Source organism: Poecilia reticulata, chromosome 14 (assembly GCF_904066995.2).
Source record: "Poecilia reticulata chromosome 14, P_reticulata-male-v2, whole genome shotgun sequence".
NCBI classification, from domain to species: Eukaryota; Metazoa; Chordata; class Actinopteri; order Cyprinodontiformes; family Poeciliidae; genus Poecilia; species Poecilia reticulata.
The window spans coordinates 15104900-15118767 of record NC_088843.1 but is presented as its reverse complement, the minus strand read 5'-3'; the positions used below and the strand labels follow the sequence as shown (position 1 = coordinate 15118767).

General features: G+C 36.6%; 1 protein-coding gene across 1 annotated transcript; it reads left to right on the top strand.

The window, feature by feature from the left end:
* Positions 1-2128: 2128 nt before the first annotated feature.
* On the top strand, positions 2129-6746 carry zfpl1 (zinc finger protein-like 1). Its single transcript, XM_008428035.3, has 8 exons — positions 2129-2316; positions 4176-4288; positions 4376-4487; positions 4580-4773; positions 5145-5220; positions 5552-5734; positions 5807-5927; positions 6031-6746. The coding sequence occupies exons 2-8, from the start codon at positions 4187-4189 to the stop codon at positions 6215-6217; spliced, it is 975 nt and encodes a 324-aa protein (XP_008426257.1). The 5' UTR covers positions 2129-2316; positions 4176-4186; the 3' UTR covers positions 6218-6746.
* The last annotated feature ends 7122 nt before the right edge of the window (positions 6747-13868 follow it).

Here is a 13868-nt window from a genome sequence, read left to right as displayed (position 1 = left end):
TCCAGGTTTCTGCAGGTACCAACTGAGATCAGAACCAATATCTGAACTTCCCTGATGATCAAAGTCGCTCCAACACTGACTGACTTTGATTGTTCAGACTGAGTCAGAAAATTATTGGCAGATGATGCTGAAAAGAGAAATGAGCAACGTTAAAGGAAAACAATAATAGGTACGAGTTCAAACAAAACTTGATGGCTAAATTTAAAAGTCAGTCGTCTGACCCTGAGTGAAAAAACCCAACACAACCATCAGAGCTACTGGAGACGTCATCAGCCCCGTCATCAGTTTCAGTGTCGGAGCTCAAACACACTGGACTTACAGCTTGAGGAGCAGCGATGCATCGAGATCATGCAGATCCACACCTGCTGAGATGAAACAGGAAACACAGAGATGATTCAGCCAACACTTCATCTAGTGACAATATTCAGTTTTTATTTCAACTGAAGATCAAATAATGTATTTATTGGTTGTGCATGTTGTCTCTTTTATAATGTTTCTATGTCCCCTAAATGTGATGTGCTGTTATACACTAAAACACAGAAAATCAGCAAAGATTTGACATAAAATAGATCCATACATTGAGCCATATCAGGTGTAAATCTTTATCATGTTACCTGTATTCCTCTTACAATGATCCTCATTATGTTTCTCCTGGTATGTTAAGGTTATCAAAGAGACTTTGATCTATTTGGATTTGTGATTTAAAAATGTGTTTATTATTTATAGTTTAATTTTACACTATAGGATGCAGAACCATTCTTTATTATTCTTTTAAATCATATTTTTAATTAATGTTGATATTAAATGTAAAAAGAACAACAACCTGAACACACATTCTGAAGAATATTATAAATTTTGTTTATTGAACAGCTGACAGACGTAAAAATAATTAACTATACTACATTAAGAAATTGTATTCAAGCCTTGGTGCTACATGAAGCTCATTTTGAAACAATGCAAGTTAAATACAATATTTTGTGTGTGTGTGCATATATATATATATATATATATATATATATATATATATATATATATATATATATATATATATATATATATATATATATATATATATATATATATATATATATATATATATATATATGAGTGTGTGTGTGTGTGTGTGTGTGTGTGTGTGTGTGTGTGTGTGGTAGTATATACTGCCACATATACTGCCACCCCTGAAAAAAATCCTCGCCCCCCTCTTGCCACCCCACAAATATTTTTCTAGATCCGCCCCTGATAAGACAGCATTTTAGTGGATGGCTAAGAGATGAAAGGTCAACATTTTTATCTTCAGTATAAAAGCTGACATGTCATTGTCATTGGCTTAAGTCAACATATATTTTTTTGAAATATACTTTCAAAACAGAGAAAAAAAATTTTGAAAAAAAAATGCTACAAAAAGATGTAAGATCAAAAACCATGCTACTTTTTGATATTTTAGTTATTATTTACTTAGACATGAAAATCTGGGACTAAATATTGTCTTTCTTTCTAACATTTGTTTCACCAGCAAAATCCCATAGTTTTCTTATTTTACCTGCCAAGTATTGAATACCAATCAATACAAGTGGTTAGGTGATAAAAAAAAAGGTGATTCGTTGGATTTACAGTATATTGCTGTGCAGGTCAACCAGTTAGATTAAATGTCACATTTATATTACCACATAGATGAATATTAACTTGACAAATTGTTACATATTGGATTATGACTTAAATCACAAACTTTTTTTAATGAACATCTTTGTTTACAAATACAAAGAAAAACAAAGCAACAGAACACAAAATATTACAAAGTATGCCAGGGTGTAGGTTTTAACAGTAAATACACTGGTATGAAAAACAAAAAGAATAGAGAGCAGATATTACAGACATGACAAATTAAAAATATTCAGAGATCTACAACATTCAAATGTTTTTACAGCTTTTTTGTTCATACTCTTGGAAATAGCGGATAAATAAAGTTCGATTTCCTTAACCAAAACTGTGGGAATAAAAAGGTGAAGATGATGAAAATTTACATTTGTGAATATGAAATTTGCCAAATATAACAACATTAAGTGACTCTCTCCGCCGGCTCGGTAGGTGGCAGCATGTGTTGGTGAGGCCACCCTGAAAACCCACGAGCAGGAAGTAGAAGTCCGGAAGAGACGTGGCACATAAACACATAGAGGAAGCAGGCAGCTCAGGTTTATGATGACATCCTCTGTGGCAACTTTCATTGGGAATTTAGGGAGACACCTTAAATGACAGCGTTGTAGCAGTACTTAAAACAAACGACTCTTCTTTAATGTCAGCGTGACAGCTAACAAGGTGAGTTTTTACTTGGTTACTTCCTTAGCTCCTGCAGCTAGCTGGATTAGCTCGCCGAGCTAGCAGCTAACCAATGTGGGAGTGAAGCTGTCAGAAGGTGTTTTTTTTTCTTGCTGAAAAGATGTGGTACTAATATGTAAATATGCTTTTTAAACGGTTAGTTTATTAAAAAGTCTTAGAGTTTGTTACAGCGGGTGAGGTTGAACTTTGGTCAACGTGTAGCTTTACTGCGTGGTGTTTGTAGCTATTGGTAACATGGGCTGGAAGTAAGATATGTTTTGGGTGCTCTTATCAATAATCTTCCTTTAATATTCCCCATCTTCAGCCTGTCACATTTAATGCGTGATTACGTCATATATAAACAAGAAAACGACACATTAGGGACCACAATCAGCAGCAAAAATATTAAATTGTAGTTTATTAAATGTAGGTTTTTCTTTACCTGAGAAACATTTGAACTTTGGGTAATAAACATTAAAACTGTCCCATTTTCTAAATGGTACATCCATCCTTTCATTTTCTTACAGTTTGTGGTTTTGCAGGTTCCGTTTTAAAAGCCTTTCCACTGACTTGTCTTAATTAAATAGTTAAGAATTTTCATTAGAACATTAATATTACTTAAAATAGGATCGAAAACTCTAGAAATTTGATTCTGGTAAAGTTTGACATAAAAAACTGTTATGTTGGATCATCACATCTCTTTCACTGTGATGTAGGTGTCATAATAAAATACAATTTCCACTGGTAAGCTAGAAACTCTTGCTGGTCAGGTTTTCACAGCTGCATTGTTTCAGAGGGATAGTTTACATTCACTAACGGGGTTTGTTAACGGGTCATTACCATAAATCTACATCTGTCTATAGATGATCATCTTTGATGAAACAGACACATTTTTAGGGTAAAGGCTAATTAGAGCAGGACCAAGAGTGTTTTTTTTTAAGTTCATAGATGTCATGGTGGAAACATGAAAGACAAGATACCGCTCCTATTTAGGCAGATGTTTCGATCTTTATAATTTATAAAATGGCCATGAATGGGGCTCATACGTAGGGCTATGTGCTATGGACAGGAAAACATTATCTCAATAAATATGTCTGTTTCAATTCAAAACTGTATTTTAAAAAATCTACTGCGTTTCAATACACAATCTGATGCGTTTACATAAAGTAAACACTTTATGTATTACCAGGTGTCATTCTTCGAAGATGCAATTGGTTTTTATAGACCTCAATAAAAGGACTTAGCAGACTCTACAGATGCAGAATTTAAAAAGTTGGAGGCCATGTCCTTTTGTTTTGGAAAAATATTTTGAGTCAGATGGTTGAATATCATTGAGTGTTTAAACACCCTCAATAACTGAGTGTTTTTTGTTTTTTTTAACAGAAATTATGAATTAAAGACAGAATTTCTTTAAGAACTGCAGGATTTCTTTAATACTGATTAAAAATTAATCCCACATATTGTTGTAATCTCTTCTCTTATTAAACTTGTCGCAATAAGCAACTCATCACATAATACATTAATTCAAGCTCGATAATTTCTATTTTGATTATATTTTTTGAAGTTCAATTTTATGAAACTTGCCTTTATAACTTATATTGACATTTCTCTCTAAATTATTGGAATTGTTTTATTGCCCGACACTGTTCCTAATGATTCTGAAAATGTGTAGAAAATCTATTTATGTTCTATATAAAGTCTGAATAAGTATAGTAAAGATAAGTATTGGGGAAGTGTTTTTTTTTTTTATTCTTTTTTTATTCCAGAATCAATTCCCTATTCCATGTTCGATCTGCTCTGATATTTCTGAGCTGTTATTGGCAAAAATCCTTTTTTTTGTTTATTTTTCCCCAACGCAGCGCATGCGGCTATGGGTCTGTGCAAGTGTCCGAAGAGGAAGGTGACCAACCTGTTCTGCTTTGAGCATCGTGTGAATGTGTGTGAACATTGCCTTGTTTCCAACCACAACAAGGTAAATGCTCGGGGGTGCAGAGCATCTCGTCTCTGTCTCATGTTTGTTTATTCAACGTTTGCATTGACATGCTCTGCTGCTCCTCAGTGCATCGTCCAGTCTTATCTGCAGTGGCTCCAGGACAGTGATTACAACCCGAACTGTGCTCTGTGCAATAATCCGCTGGCCACACACGACACAGTCAGACTGATCTGCTATGGTGAGATGGACTGTTTTTGTGCCGTTGGATCTTTATGAACCCAAAGCAGCAGAAGCGGTTACAGCCCCGCATGTCTTTTTGTCGATCCGTAGATGTTTTCCACTGGGCGTGTCTGAACAACTTGGCGTCTCGGCTGCCGCTCCACACGGCGCCAGCGGGGTACCAGTGCCCCTCCTGTCAGGGCCCAGTGTTCCCACCCTCTAATCTGGCCAGCCCAGTAGCTGATGTGCTGAGAGAGCAGCTCTCATCCGTTAACTGGGCTAGAGCTGGTTTAGGATTGCCGTTGGTAACGACCTGTTGATGTTTCTTTCCTTCTTGTTTTTTTCTTGTTTTCTTTCCTTCTTGTTTTTTTCTTGTTTTCTTTCTTTCTTGTTTTTTTCTTGTTTGTTTTATTTTTCTTTCTTACCTTCTTTGCAGTGTTTTCTTTCTTTCTTTCTTGTTTTATCTTTCTTCTTTCAAGTGTTCTTGTTTTCTTCCTTGTTTTTTCATTCTTTTTCTTTTGTTTCCATGTGTTCCTATTTTTTATTTTTTATTTATTTTTTAAATCTTTTTCCTCTTGTATTCTTTTCCTCTTTTTCTCATTTTTTTGTTTCTTTCTTATTTCTCTCTCTCTCTCTCTGTATTCATATGTGATAATGAAATCCTGTCCCCTGGCAGATTGAAGAACCCGTTGGGGTTCTTGAAGATACGACAGCTGATGTTTCTGACTACACAGACTGGTCAACATTTGATGGTGAGTCAATTGTTTGAACACACAGAGCATCAGAAAACCATTCCTTCCCCTTGAACTTCATCGCATAGATGAAGCGTCACAATGATGCTTCATAAAATCTTTAGAGTTAGTTTCCCATCAGCCTGAATACTCTAAACATTCAGCCAGCTGATTGACTTAGGGATGGCCCAGTCAAAGTCCAGATCTAACTCTATTTAATAATCTCCAGGAGTTGGAGATTTGTTTGTTCATTTCAGCTTGTAGTTGTAATCTGACCAAATTTGGATACTTTTGCAAGGTTCTGCCTTAGTGATTTATGAGTCAAATTGTTTTTGTTTTTTTTTCCTCACAGGACAAGAAAAAAGTGCAGTTTATTCCAGTCACTCCTATAACACTAGCCTCAGCCCACCTGCTGCCTCACCTCCGACACAAGAAAATGTCGGACTTCATAAAAACGGGGATCCAAATATGCCAGAGCATTCTGCGGTCAACTTTCCTGCTGCTTCCACCAGTGACACTATCACAATACACACAGGTAGATCCCCGGAAAGCCTGTTGTTTCCGGCTCCTGTGACTTTACTAACACATGCATGTTGTCGTTCTCCAGCGTCATCGCCGAGAAAGGTCTACGACACACGGGACGTTCACAGCTCTGTCACGCAGATCGACTTTGACGACGACAAGTACCGGCGGCGACCGGCGCTCGGCTGGTTCGCACGAATTTTAAAGTCAGTCCTTCGAAACTCCGCCGTGGCGCTGTGGGACTAGAGAATACAACAAATGAGGATTTTGTTTGCTCCAGTTTTGTCTTATTTCATGCATTCTTTCCAGAAATCGTACCGGAGGGAAGAAGACGGCCCTGTCCTGGAAGCAGCGGGTCTTCATGCTCCTCTTGGTGGGAGTTCTGGGATTCTTCACGTTGATCATCATCATGGCGAAACTCGGACGCGCCTCGGCGGGCTCAGACCCAAACCTAGATCCTCTTCTTAACCCCAACATCCGTGTGGGGAAAAACTGAGGAGCAGCAGCGATTTGTTGTTTGGTCTGGAAAGAAACTGATGCACAGACTGCCCACCAGAGGGAGCTCTTTGCCCAACTCCTAAGAGGACGTTCCTCAGACTGTAAAGAAGCAGTTCTGCACCGTTCGGCCGGTTCTGTTGATCCAGGTGAAACACTGAACCTTTAAAGGCGACCCCCGGGGGCTCGACGCAGTTACACAATTTATCCAAATGTTGTTGTTTTTGGTGACGAGGGGCAATACTTTATTCAGCTAACATTTCCCTGTGATCTTTGTAAGTTTATTTCTGTTTAGACTTCATTGGAAGCATTGAAGAAACTTCAACTGTTTGCATTACAAACTGATTGACTCTGTCGCCATGGAGTCAAACTTACCCGACACATCCTGCGTTTCTACGACTGTAATGATCTGCATTTCCTCTGCAAATTGAGTGCTTTGCTTTTAGATTTGCCATTCAAACTGTATGTATGTTTTCCTGGTTGTCGTGGTTTTTTTTGAGTGTCCATTAAATTGGAATCCCCCAAAATGACATGTCTTACTGCTGAATCTTTTGACTTTCTTCTGGCACTGATTTTTTAGGAGTCCATCACTGCATCCGTCGCCTTCGTCACGCGCTGGTGTGGAAATATGTCTGGCACATTGTCGTGCCGTTGTGACTACAGATTATGCAAAGTTCCTGCCTGCAAGCAGCATATTGATGCTAACACAGGAGGGGAAGCACGGAGGTCGATAAGATTCCACATAATGGACGTTCTGCTCTGCTCTCATCTGTTAATGCTGCTGCCAAAATTACATTTAGAGATGTTTTTTTTTTTTCATTAAAAGCTGCAGGGATTGTAGCATGACGGAACATTTTTAAGATTGTTTTAACTATTTATTTTGCTGCTTTCTGTGGTAAACGAGAGGAAACAATGATTTATTACTAAAGATACTGCCTGTCAAAAGCTTTAATGTGTCGTTACAAACCCACACTTTAATATATGGTAGAGTAACACAAACATGAGTCAGTAGCTTAGAGAACCACTTTTTTGCTTCTTTGCAGCTGTAAGTCTTAAATGGGTTTGAAAACATTTTGCAGCTGCATTAAATCTGTAGAATTTTGGTGTTTATACAGCTTGATCGTTCATTTCCCTTAAGTAAAAAAAAAAAAAAAGTGGACAAATACAAAGATTTTAGGTTTGTGTCATAAAAAATGAGACTATTAAAAAAACATTTACAGAAATGATGTGCTATTTATTCTGTATAATTTACCTTGAAAACAAAAAACAACTTGGTTGCACAACATAAAACCAAAAAAATAGTTTTAATTGCATGAAGTGCTTCTTTATGGCTTTTAACTGAGAAATCTTTCCATTTCGTTCTACATTCTGTACAATATTTTTTAAAACACTCAGAACTGACCCGAAATCAAAAATATCACTTTGAGAAATTTAGGTTGACTGTATTTTACATTTAAAAGTGATACATGAAAAATGTAGACATTGTTACAAATTACTTTTTACATTTCGTTCACAAACGTTTCATGTATGTGAGGAAATTTAGCAATACCATGTTTTAATTTATTTCATGTAGAAATTCCCTTTTTTTTTAATCATTATTAAGGTGTATTATTTAAGTTTCTTAAACCCAATTCCACATTTATATGTGCAACTTCTTGCATCTCACCTCAGTCACCACAATAATTGATGTGCAGATGTTGGAGTTTATAAACACGCATTGCGTTTGCATTTGTCATCTGACTCTCCCAACTTTCCATTGTGTTGTTGATGCATCGCAGGTTCGCTGCATTGATTGTTAGCGGAGTTGAGTCACGGCTGAATCGACGCAGAGAAAGCTGCTGGCTATTTCATACATGCATATTTCATACACCTGAAAACGTATCCACACCCCTAGAGTTTCTTTAACGCATTTTGTCCGTTTCATTGGGTTCTTATGTTTTTATGTAGCATTTAATCGCGAAAGGAAAAGATTCATGGTTTTAGATGGTGAACATCACCCTGAAGATACCAACCTCACCATGAGACATGGTGGTGGCAGCACCATGCTGTGGGGATGCTTGTCTTCAGCAGATGCAGGGAAGATGGACTGAGATAAATTCAAGAAAATCTGTAAAAAAACAAAAAAAAAAAAAAAAACTGAAGAAGGCAGCAGAGGTTCATCAGAACAGCGACCGTAAACAAACACCCAGAGCATCAATAAAAGGTTTTTACTCGTTAGATAAAATGAAAAAGACATTGACGTTAGGTGTAACTTCACAAAATCTGCAAAGGTCTAAGCAGAATGAATAGATTTGTAAAATACTGTAGACAAATTGAATTAAAACAAAGGTCTTCACTTGGTCTTTGTCATCGTCAAAATACATTTTTTACTTGTGTTTACGTCTATGTAAACTGAAAAAAAAGAGAATATTTGATCTAACTGGTAACAAATAACTGAATCAAGTTCATTTATTAAATTTGTTAAATTTGACAATTGAGCAATTTATTTAGGTTGGTTCAAATGTCCCCTTTTTCACTCTGTTTATGTCTAAATGTATGTATATATAGACATAAGTAGCAAACTGGATTTATTAAACCGTGAAGTGCAGTGGCCTTTGTCACATTATCGGAGTTCAATGCGGCTCTCAGTAACTGAGTTATTAGCTTGTCCATTGCATTGACATAATAGGGACATACTTATCAATAATTTGACTTTGTTGTCACGCCGTTGTTATTTGCACCTCTGTTAGAGTGTATTTATTTACATGATAGCTTCAACACAAATTAATACAGGGATGAGCTTAGACTTATCCTCGAGCAGTAAAGCAAAGAAGAAATATATATTAATCAGAAAACAGAAAAGTCAAGAGCAACAGTGTAAAAATAGCATATTGAATAATTTTTTTGTAAAAAGAAATATGACTTTTCGTCAGTTATATATACAAAACACTATCAAATGTTTGCTGTTATAAACAGTATTTGAAATATGCCGACAACGGAGGGAACGTTTTGTGTTACAAAATTAGGACAGACTCAATAACTAAACAGTTTAAATGTTTATGTCTTCTGCTGCTAAGAGGATATCGATAGAGGATTAGGGTAAAATGTGACACCTTCAAGAATTTAATAGAAAATTGTCTATAAAACACATTTTGCCTCCCCAAAGAATTATTTTCCTTCTTTTCAGCAGAACTGTTTTAATTCAGTCACACTGGAAGATTTGGTGGAAGGAAACACTGTTTAACGTCAATCCTCAGCATCTCATATTGATTTAAGTTTAGACTTTGAATAGGCCAATCCAAAATCTTCATTGTTTTGTTTTTTAACCATTGAAAGGTGATCTTTATGGCATGCTTCGGTTTATTGTTCTGCTCCATTTGACCTTTAGATTAGCAACATCCAGCCGAAGTCTCTTCTTCAGGATTTTACCCATTAAACTCCTGATTCCATCATTACGTCTCGCTGTCCAGGTCAGGAAATGACAAAGCAGACCCAGATCATCACACAGCCCCCACCATGTTTGACTATCCATATCTCTTCTGACCAAGGGCGTAGGAGCAAGTTTATCATTGGGGGGGGGGGACACATATCGGAAACTTGAAAGATCCGTAAATAGCTTGACCAAAAATGTCAAACAATGGTCTCATCAACTCTAATCTGACCCCTTGTAACGAGTAATCTAACGTGTTACTATTTACAATCCAATAATCAGATTAAAATTACGTATCCAAGTTACGCATTTGTGATTATTTTTAGAAAACACATATTGTTGCTTTCTTCTTTTTCCTTGGGGAGATATGTTTCATATGTAACACCAGCGACACAAACGTAAACGATGGAGGGAAAAGAGATGCACATTTTCTAGCTGATGGATGAATTTTTCATTGAGTGATCAAATTACTCTTTCAAAGTAACTATGCCATCCATGGCAATAAACTAACTACACTATATATCAAATGTTGTAGACCTGTCACAATAACAAATTTAGATTTTTGATCAACAATATTATTGTTTTTAGACCATTTTAAAATAATAAATGTTAATGGCAAAATTATAATGCAAGAACACAATCTGAAAGATCAGTAAACTTTAAATTATAATGAACATTTAACATTGCAACTGGAAGGCATTTCAAATATCCAAAATAAATGAACAAAACGACAAATGAAATGAATTTTGAAGTCTTTGTAAATAAAATTTTCCTTCAAAAAAAAGTTTAGCTGAGACCAAAGCATCAACCTGAAAGCTTTTATCATACAGTTTTTTTGTAGAAAGAGAGAAAAATAAAAAGAGAAGTGATAAATCATGCCAATCCGTGTATGGTTCGTTCTTTGGTTTTTTCGTTTCAAAATAAAATTGGAAAAACCAAACAAGCATGTGTTTTTTTGTTTTTAAAACGAAATTAGAAAAACGGCAATTGCAAAAAGAAAAAAGAAAACGAGCTGTCAATTTAGCTTTTCATTATTTCATTGTTGACAATCGGTCTGACCCGGAAGTTCTCTCTGTCCGGTTTACACAGGGGCCGTATCACACATACACATTATGCTCTGTCCCGCACACTTTGTTTTTCTACACTCGTCCAAAGCGGCATGTAATTAATTTGATCATACCTTCACACAGACAGCCTTTAACTCCGACTTTGTTTTGTATATGAAGCTAATGGCTGCTAAATGCAACTTCCCATTCAGTAAATATCTAAAGGGCTAGTCCGTCAATTTTTTTTTTTTTTTTACCAACCTTTAATCTGCTCTGGTTTAAAAAGACACTCAAAGAACAATCTGCCAGTCATTCAAACCCTTTAAGTTTAAGTTTTTTCTTTCTGAATAGCATTAGCAAAGCAATTATAATCCAGTATGTCATGAACAAGCATGCAAAAAAGGTTATCCAAAATATACAATATCCTGGATAAATATTGTATATTTATCCAAAATAAATATAGAATATATTGTATATATAAAAACATTTATATACAATATACTAATAGATTGATAGTAGTATCTATTTCAGGTAAATACCTGAAAATAGATACCAGAAATAGAAATCTATTTCCTGCAGAAATAGATTTATACCAGGTAGGAAATGTTTGAAATAATTTGCCAGATTATTAAAAGCTTAACTAAATAAATGTTTGCCTATGGAAGATGATTTGGGAAAGAAAAAAGGTCATCATTCTGTCTTTAATCTCAGAATTCAGACTTCAATCTAAAAAAAAAACAAATCTTGTACATCAGTAGGTGTTAGAAAAATGATATAGGCTTCTTCTCTTCTGTGGTTTAACACCTCACAATATCTTTTCACATTTTTATAAGATGCATATTACTGTTCAATTAGAAATGAAAACTTCTGTGCCCTTTATGAGACTATTTATCCATCCATCCATTTTCTTCCGCTTATCCGGGGTCGGGTTGTGAGCCCAGACTTCCCTCCCCAGCTACTTCTTCCAGCTCCTCCGGGAGAATCAAAGGTGTTCCCAGGCCAGCAGAGAGACATCGTCCCTCCAGCGTGTCCTATTTATTATAACTTATTAGACTCAACTGACTAAACATAATGAACAACTTTTGAGTTGATACTTTTCATTATTTCTTAGCTCTGGATTTATAAGCAAGAAACATTAAAAGAAACAAATATTTAATTTGTATCAACCTTTATGTAATCAGAGCTTTGAACTCAAATCTTACAAAATAAACAGACAAAACATTTTCATAAATTTATTTATTACAATAACATACGCAGATATTCAGCCAATGTTTGGGGAAACATGAAAAAATATTCCTATAATTTATGTATATAAAAGATGAGGAGACAGTGAAGAAGACGATGTCAGGAGGAGGAAGAGGATAACTGGGAGATTCTGGGAAGCTGCATCCAAACCTGGAGCTGAGGCCTCTCCTCCTATGAGCCGCCTGTATGAAACAATAAAAAATATATTTTAAAAAAGTTCACACTTCACATAAGAAGCCAATCGAAGGGAAGAATATATTTCACACACATAAATAATAAAAATTTACAAACTACAAAAAGATCAGAGGAAGGGAATATTAGTAACTAGTATCGGATGATGTCAATGATTAGAAGATACTAACATCTTCAGAAATATCGAACTCTGCAGAGAGGAATATTATATTTTGACACACGTATCAAATAGTATATATGCAAACACATTAAACTCTTCATGTCACACTTTGAGAAGCTACGATCAGATATCAAGCAGCAGAATAGACAAGGTGACTTGCCCAGATCTTGGTTAGCGGGGTAAAAACACTCCACCCGGCCGCTGAGCCTGGAGCCGCCTGGCCCCGTTAGCGGAGCTACGCTGCTCCGAAAACGCCGGAGTATGTTTCAAACCGTAAAGTAAGCTATAAGGGCTACTTTCTAGTCTAAAAACATCTTAAAACAACTTTTTGTGAGAAATTAATAGTGTACTTACTGTTTGTCGCTGCTGGAGGCGCAGTGCAATGGAAGCCATCTTGCTGGTCCAGAGACGAGACGGGTATGGCTGCAATGGAAAGCCACTCCCCGGTGCTCTGGCCTTTCAAAATAAAAAACTGAACTGAAACCTCAGGCTAACCATTTTTCTCGGTGACCAGATGCCCGGTATTATTTGTTTCTCACAGGAGCTTTACTTAAACTGACTTGCGGCTGGCAATACTACAGTATATAGCCTGAAATGAACAAGCTTGTGTCCCTGCAGCCTGCATAATGTGTGTGATTCGGTCCCTGCGTAAGCCGGACAGAGAGAACTTCCGGGTCAGACCGCTTGCCAAAAATGAAATAATGAAAACCGAAATTGACAGCTCATTTTCTTTATTTTTGCAATTGCCGTTTTTCTAATTTTGTTTTAAAAACGAAAAAACAAAAAAGAACACATGCTTGTTTGGTTTTTCTAATTTTATTTTGAAACAAAAAAACCAAAGAACGAACCATACACGGATTCGCATGCCAATGGAAATTATTGAATTTGTTTTAATTTATCATGAGCACGGAGCTCGGTTCATTGTGCGCTTTGAAGCGGACACGCAGCGGTACGAGCTGACGCCGACGCATGCGCAGCGTGTCGCAGCGCCTCGTGCATCTCTGGATCTTTGCAACTCGGTGCGGATCACGCGCGCCGCTCTCCCAGGCGGCTCCAATGTAAACCTCAACTATAAAGGCCATACCGCTGTCTTGGCTCAAAAACGCGAACTGTTACAACCGCGACTATAACTCAGCCTTCAGGAGAGTCAAAAGGAGATGAAAGCTCGGCGGGTGGGCTGGTACAGTTTATAATCAGTTAACTCACACATTGTGATTAACATTAGAGTTGCTACTTGTAACTATCATGGCTCCCTGGCTGGGCTGGCAGTTTTGGCGGGTCTGAATCGCTGCCAACAAAAAACTCCGCTTCATCTCCAAGACAACGAACAAAATATGTGTCCAGTTTTTGGCTTTTCCTTGCTCTCTTTTTTCCATCCTTCTCACGTTGCCGCTCCATGGAGCTCCACTCCATTTCAAAAGAGCATAACAAATTTTATGTTTTTTGAACAATAACAATTTTTGTTGCTAATCTGTTGCTAAGAGATCAGTGTGTTTACTGGTAACAAGCGCCACAAAGTGAACTTCAGATTTTGACTTTTGCGAAATTTGTCAACGGTAAATGTCTTGTATCTAATCAGGTAAGCGTTACTTCGAAAAAG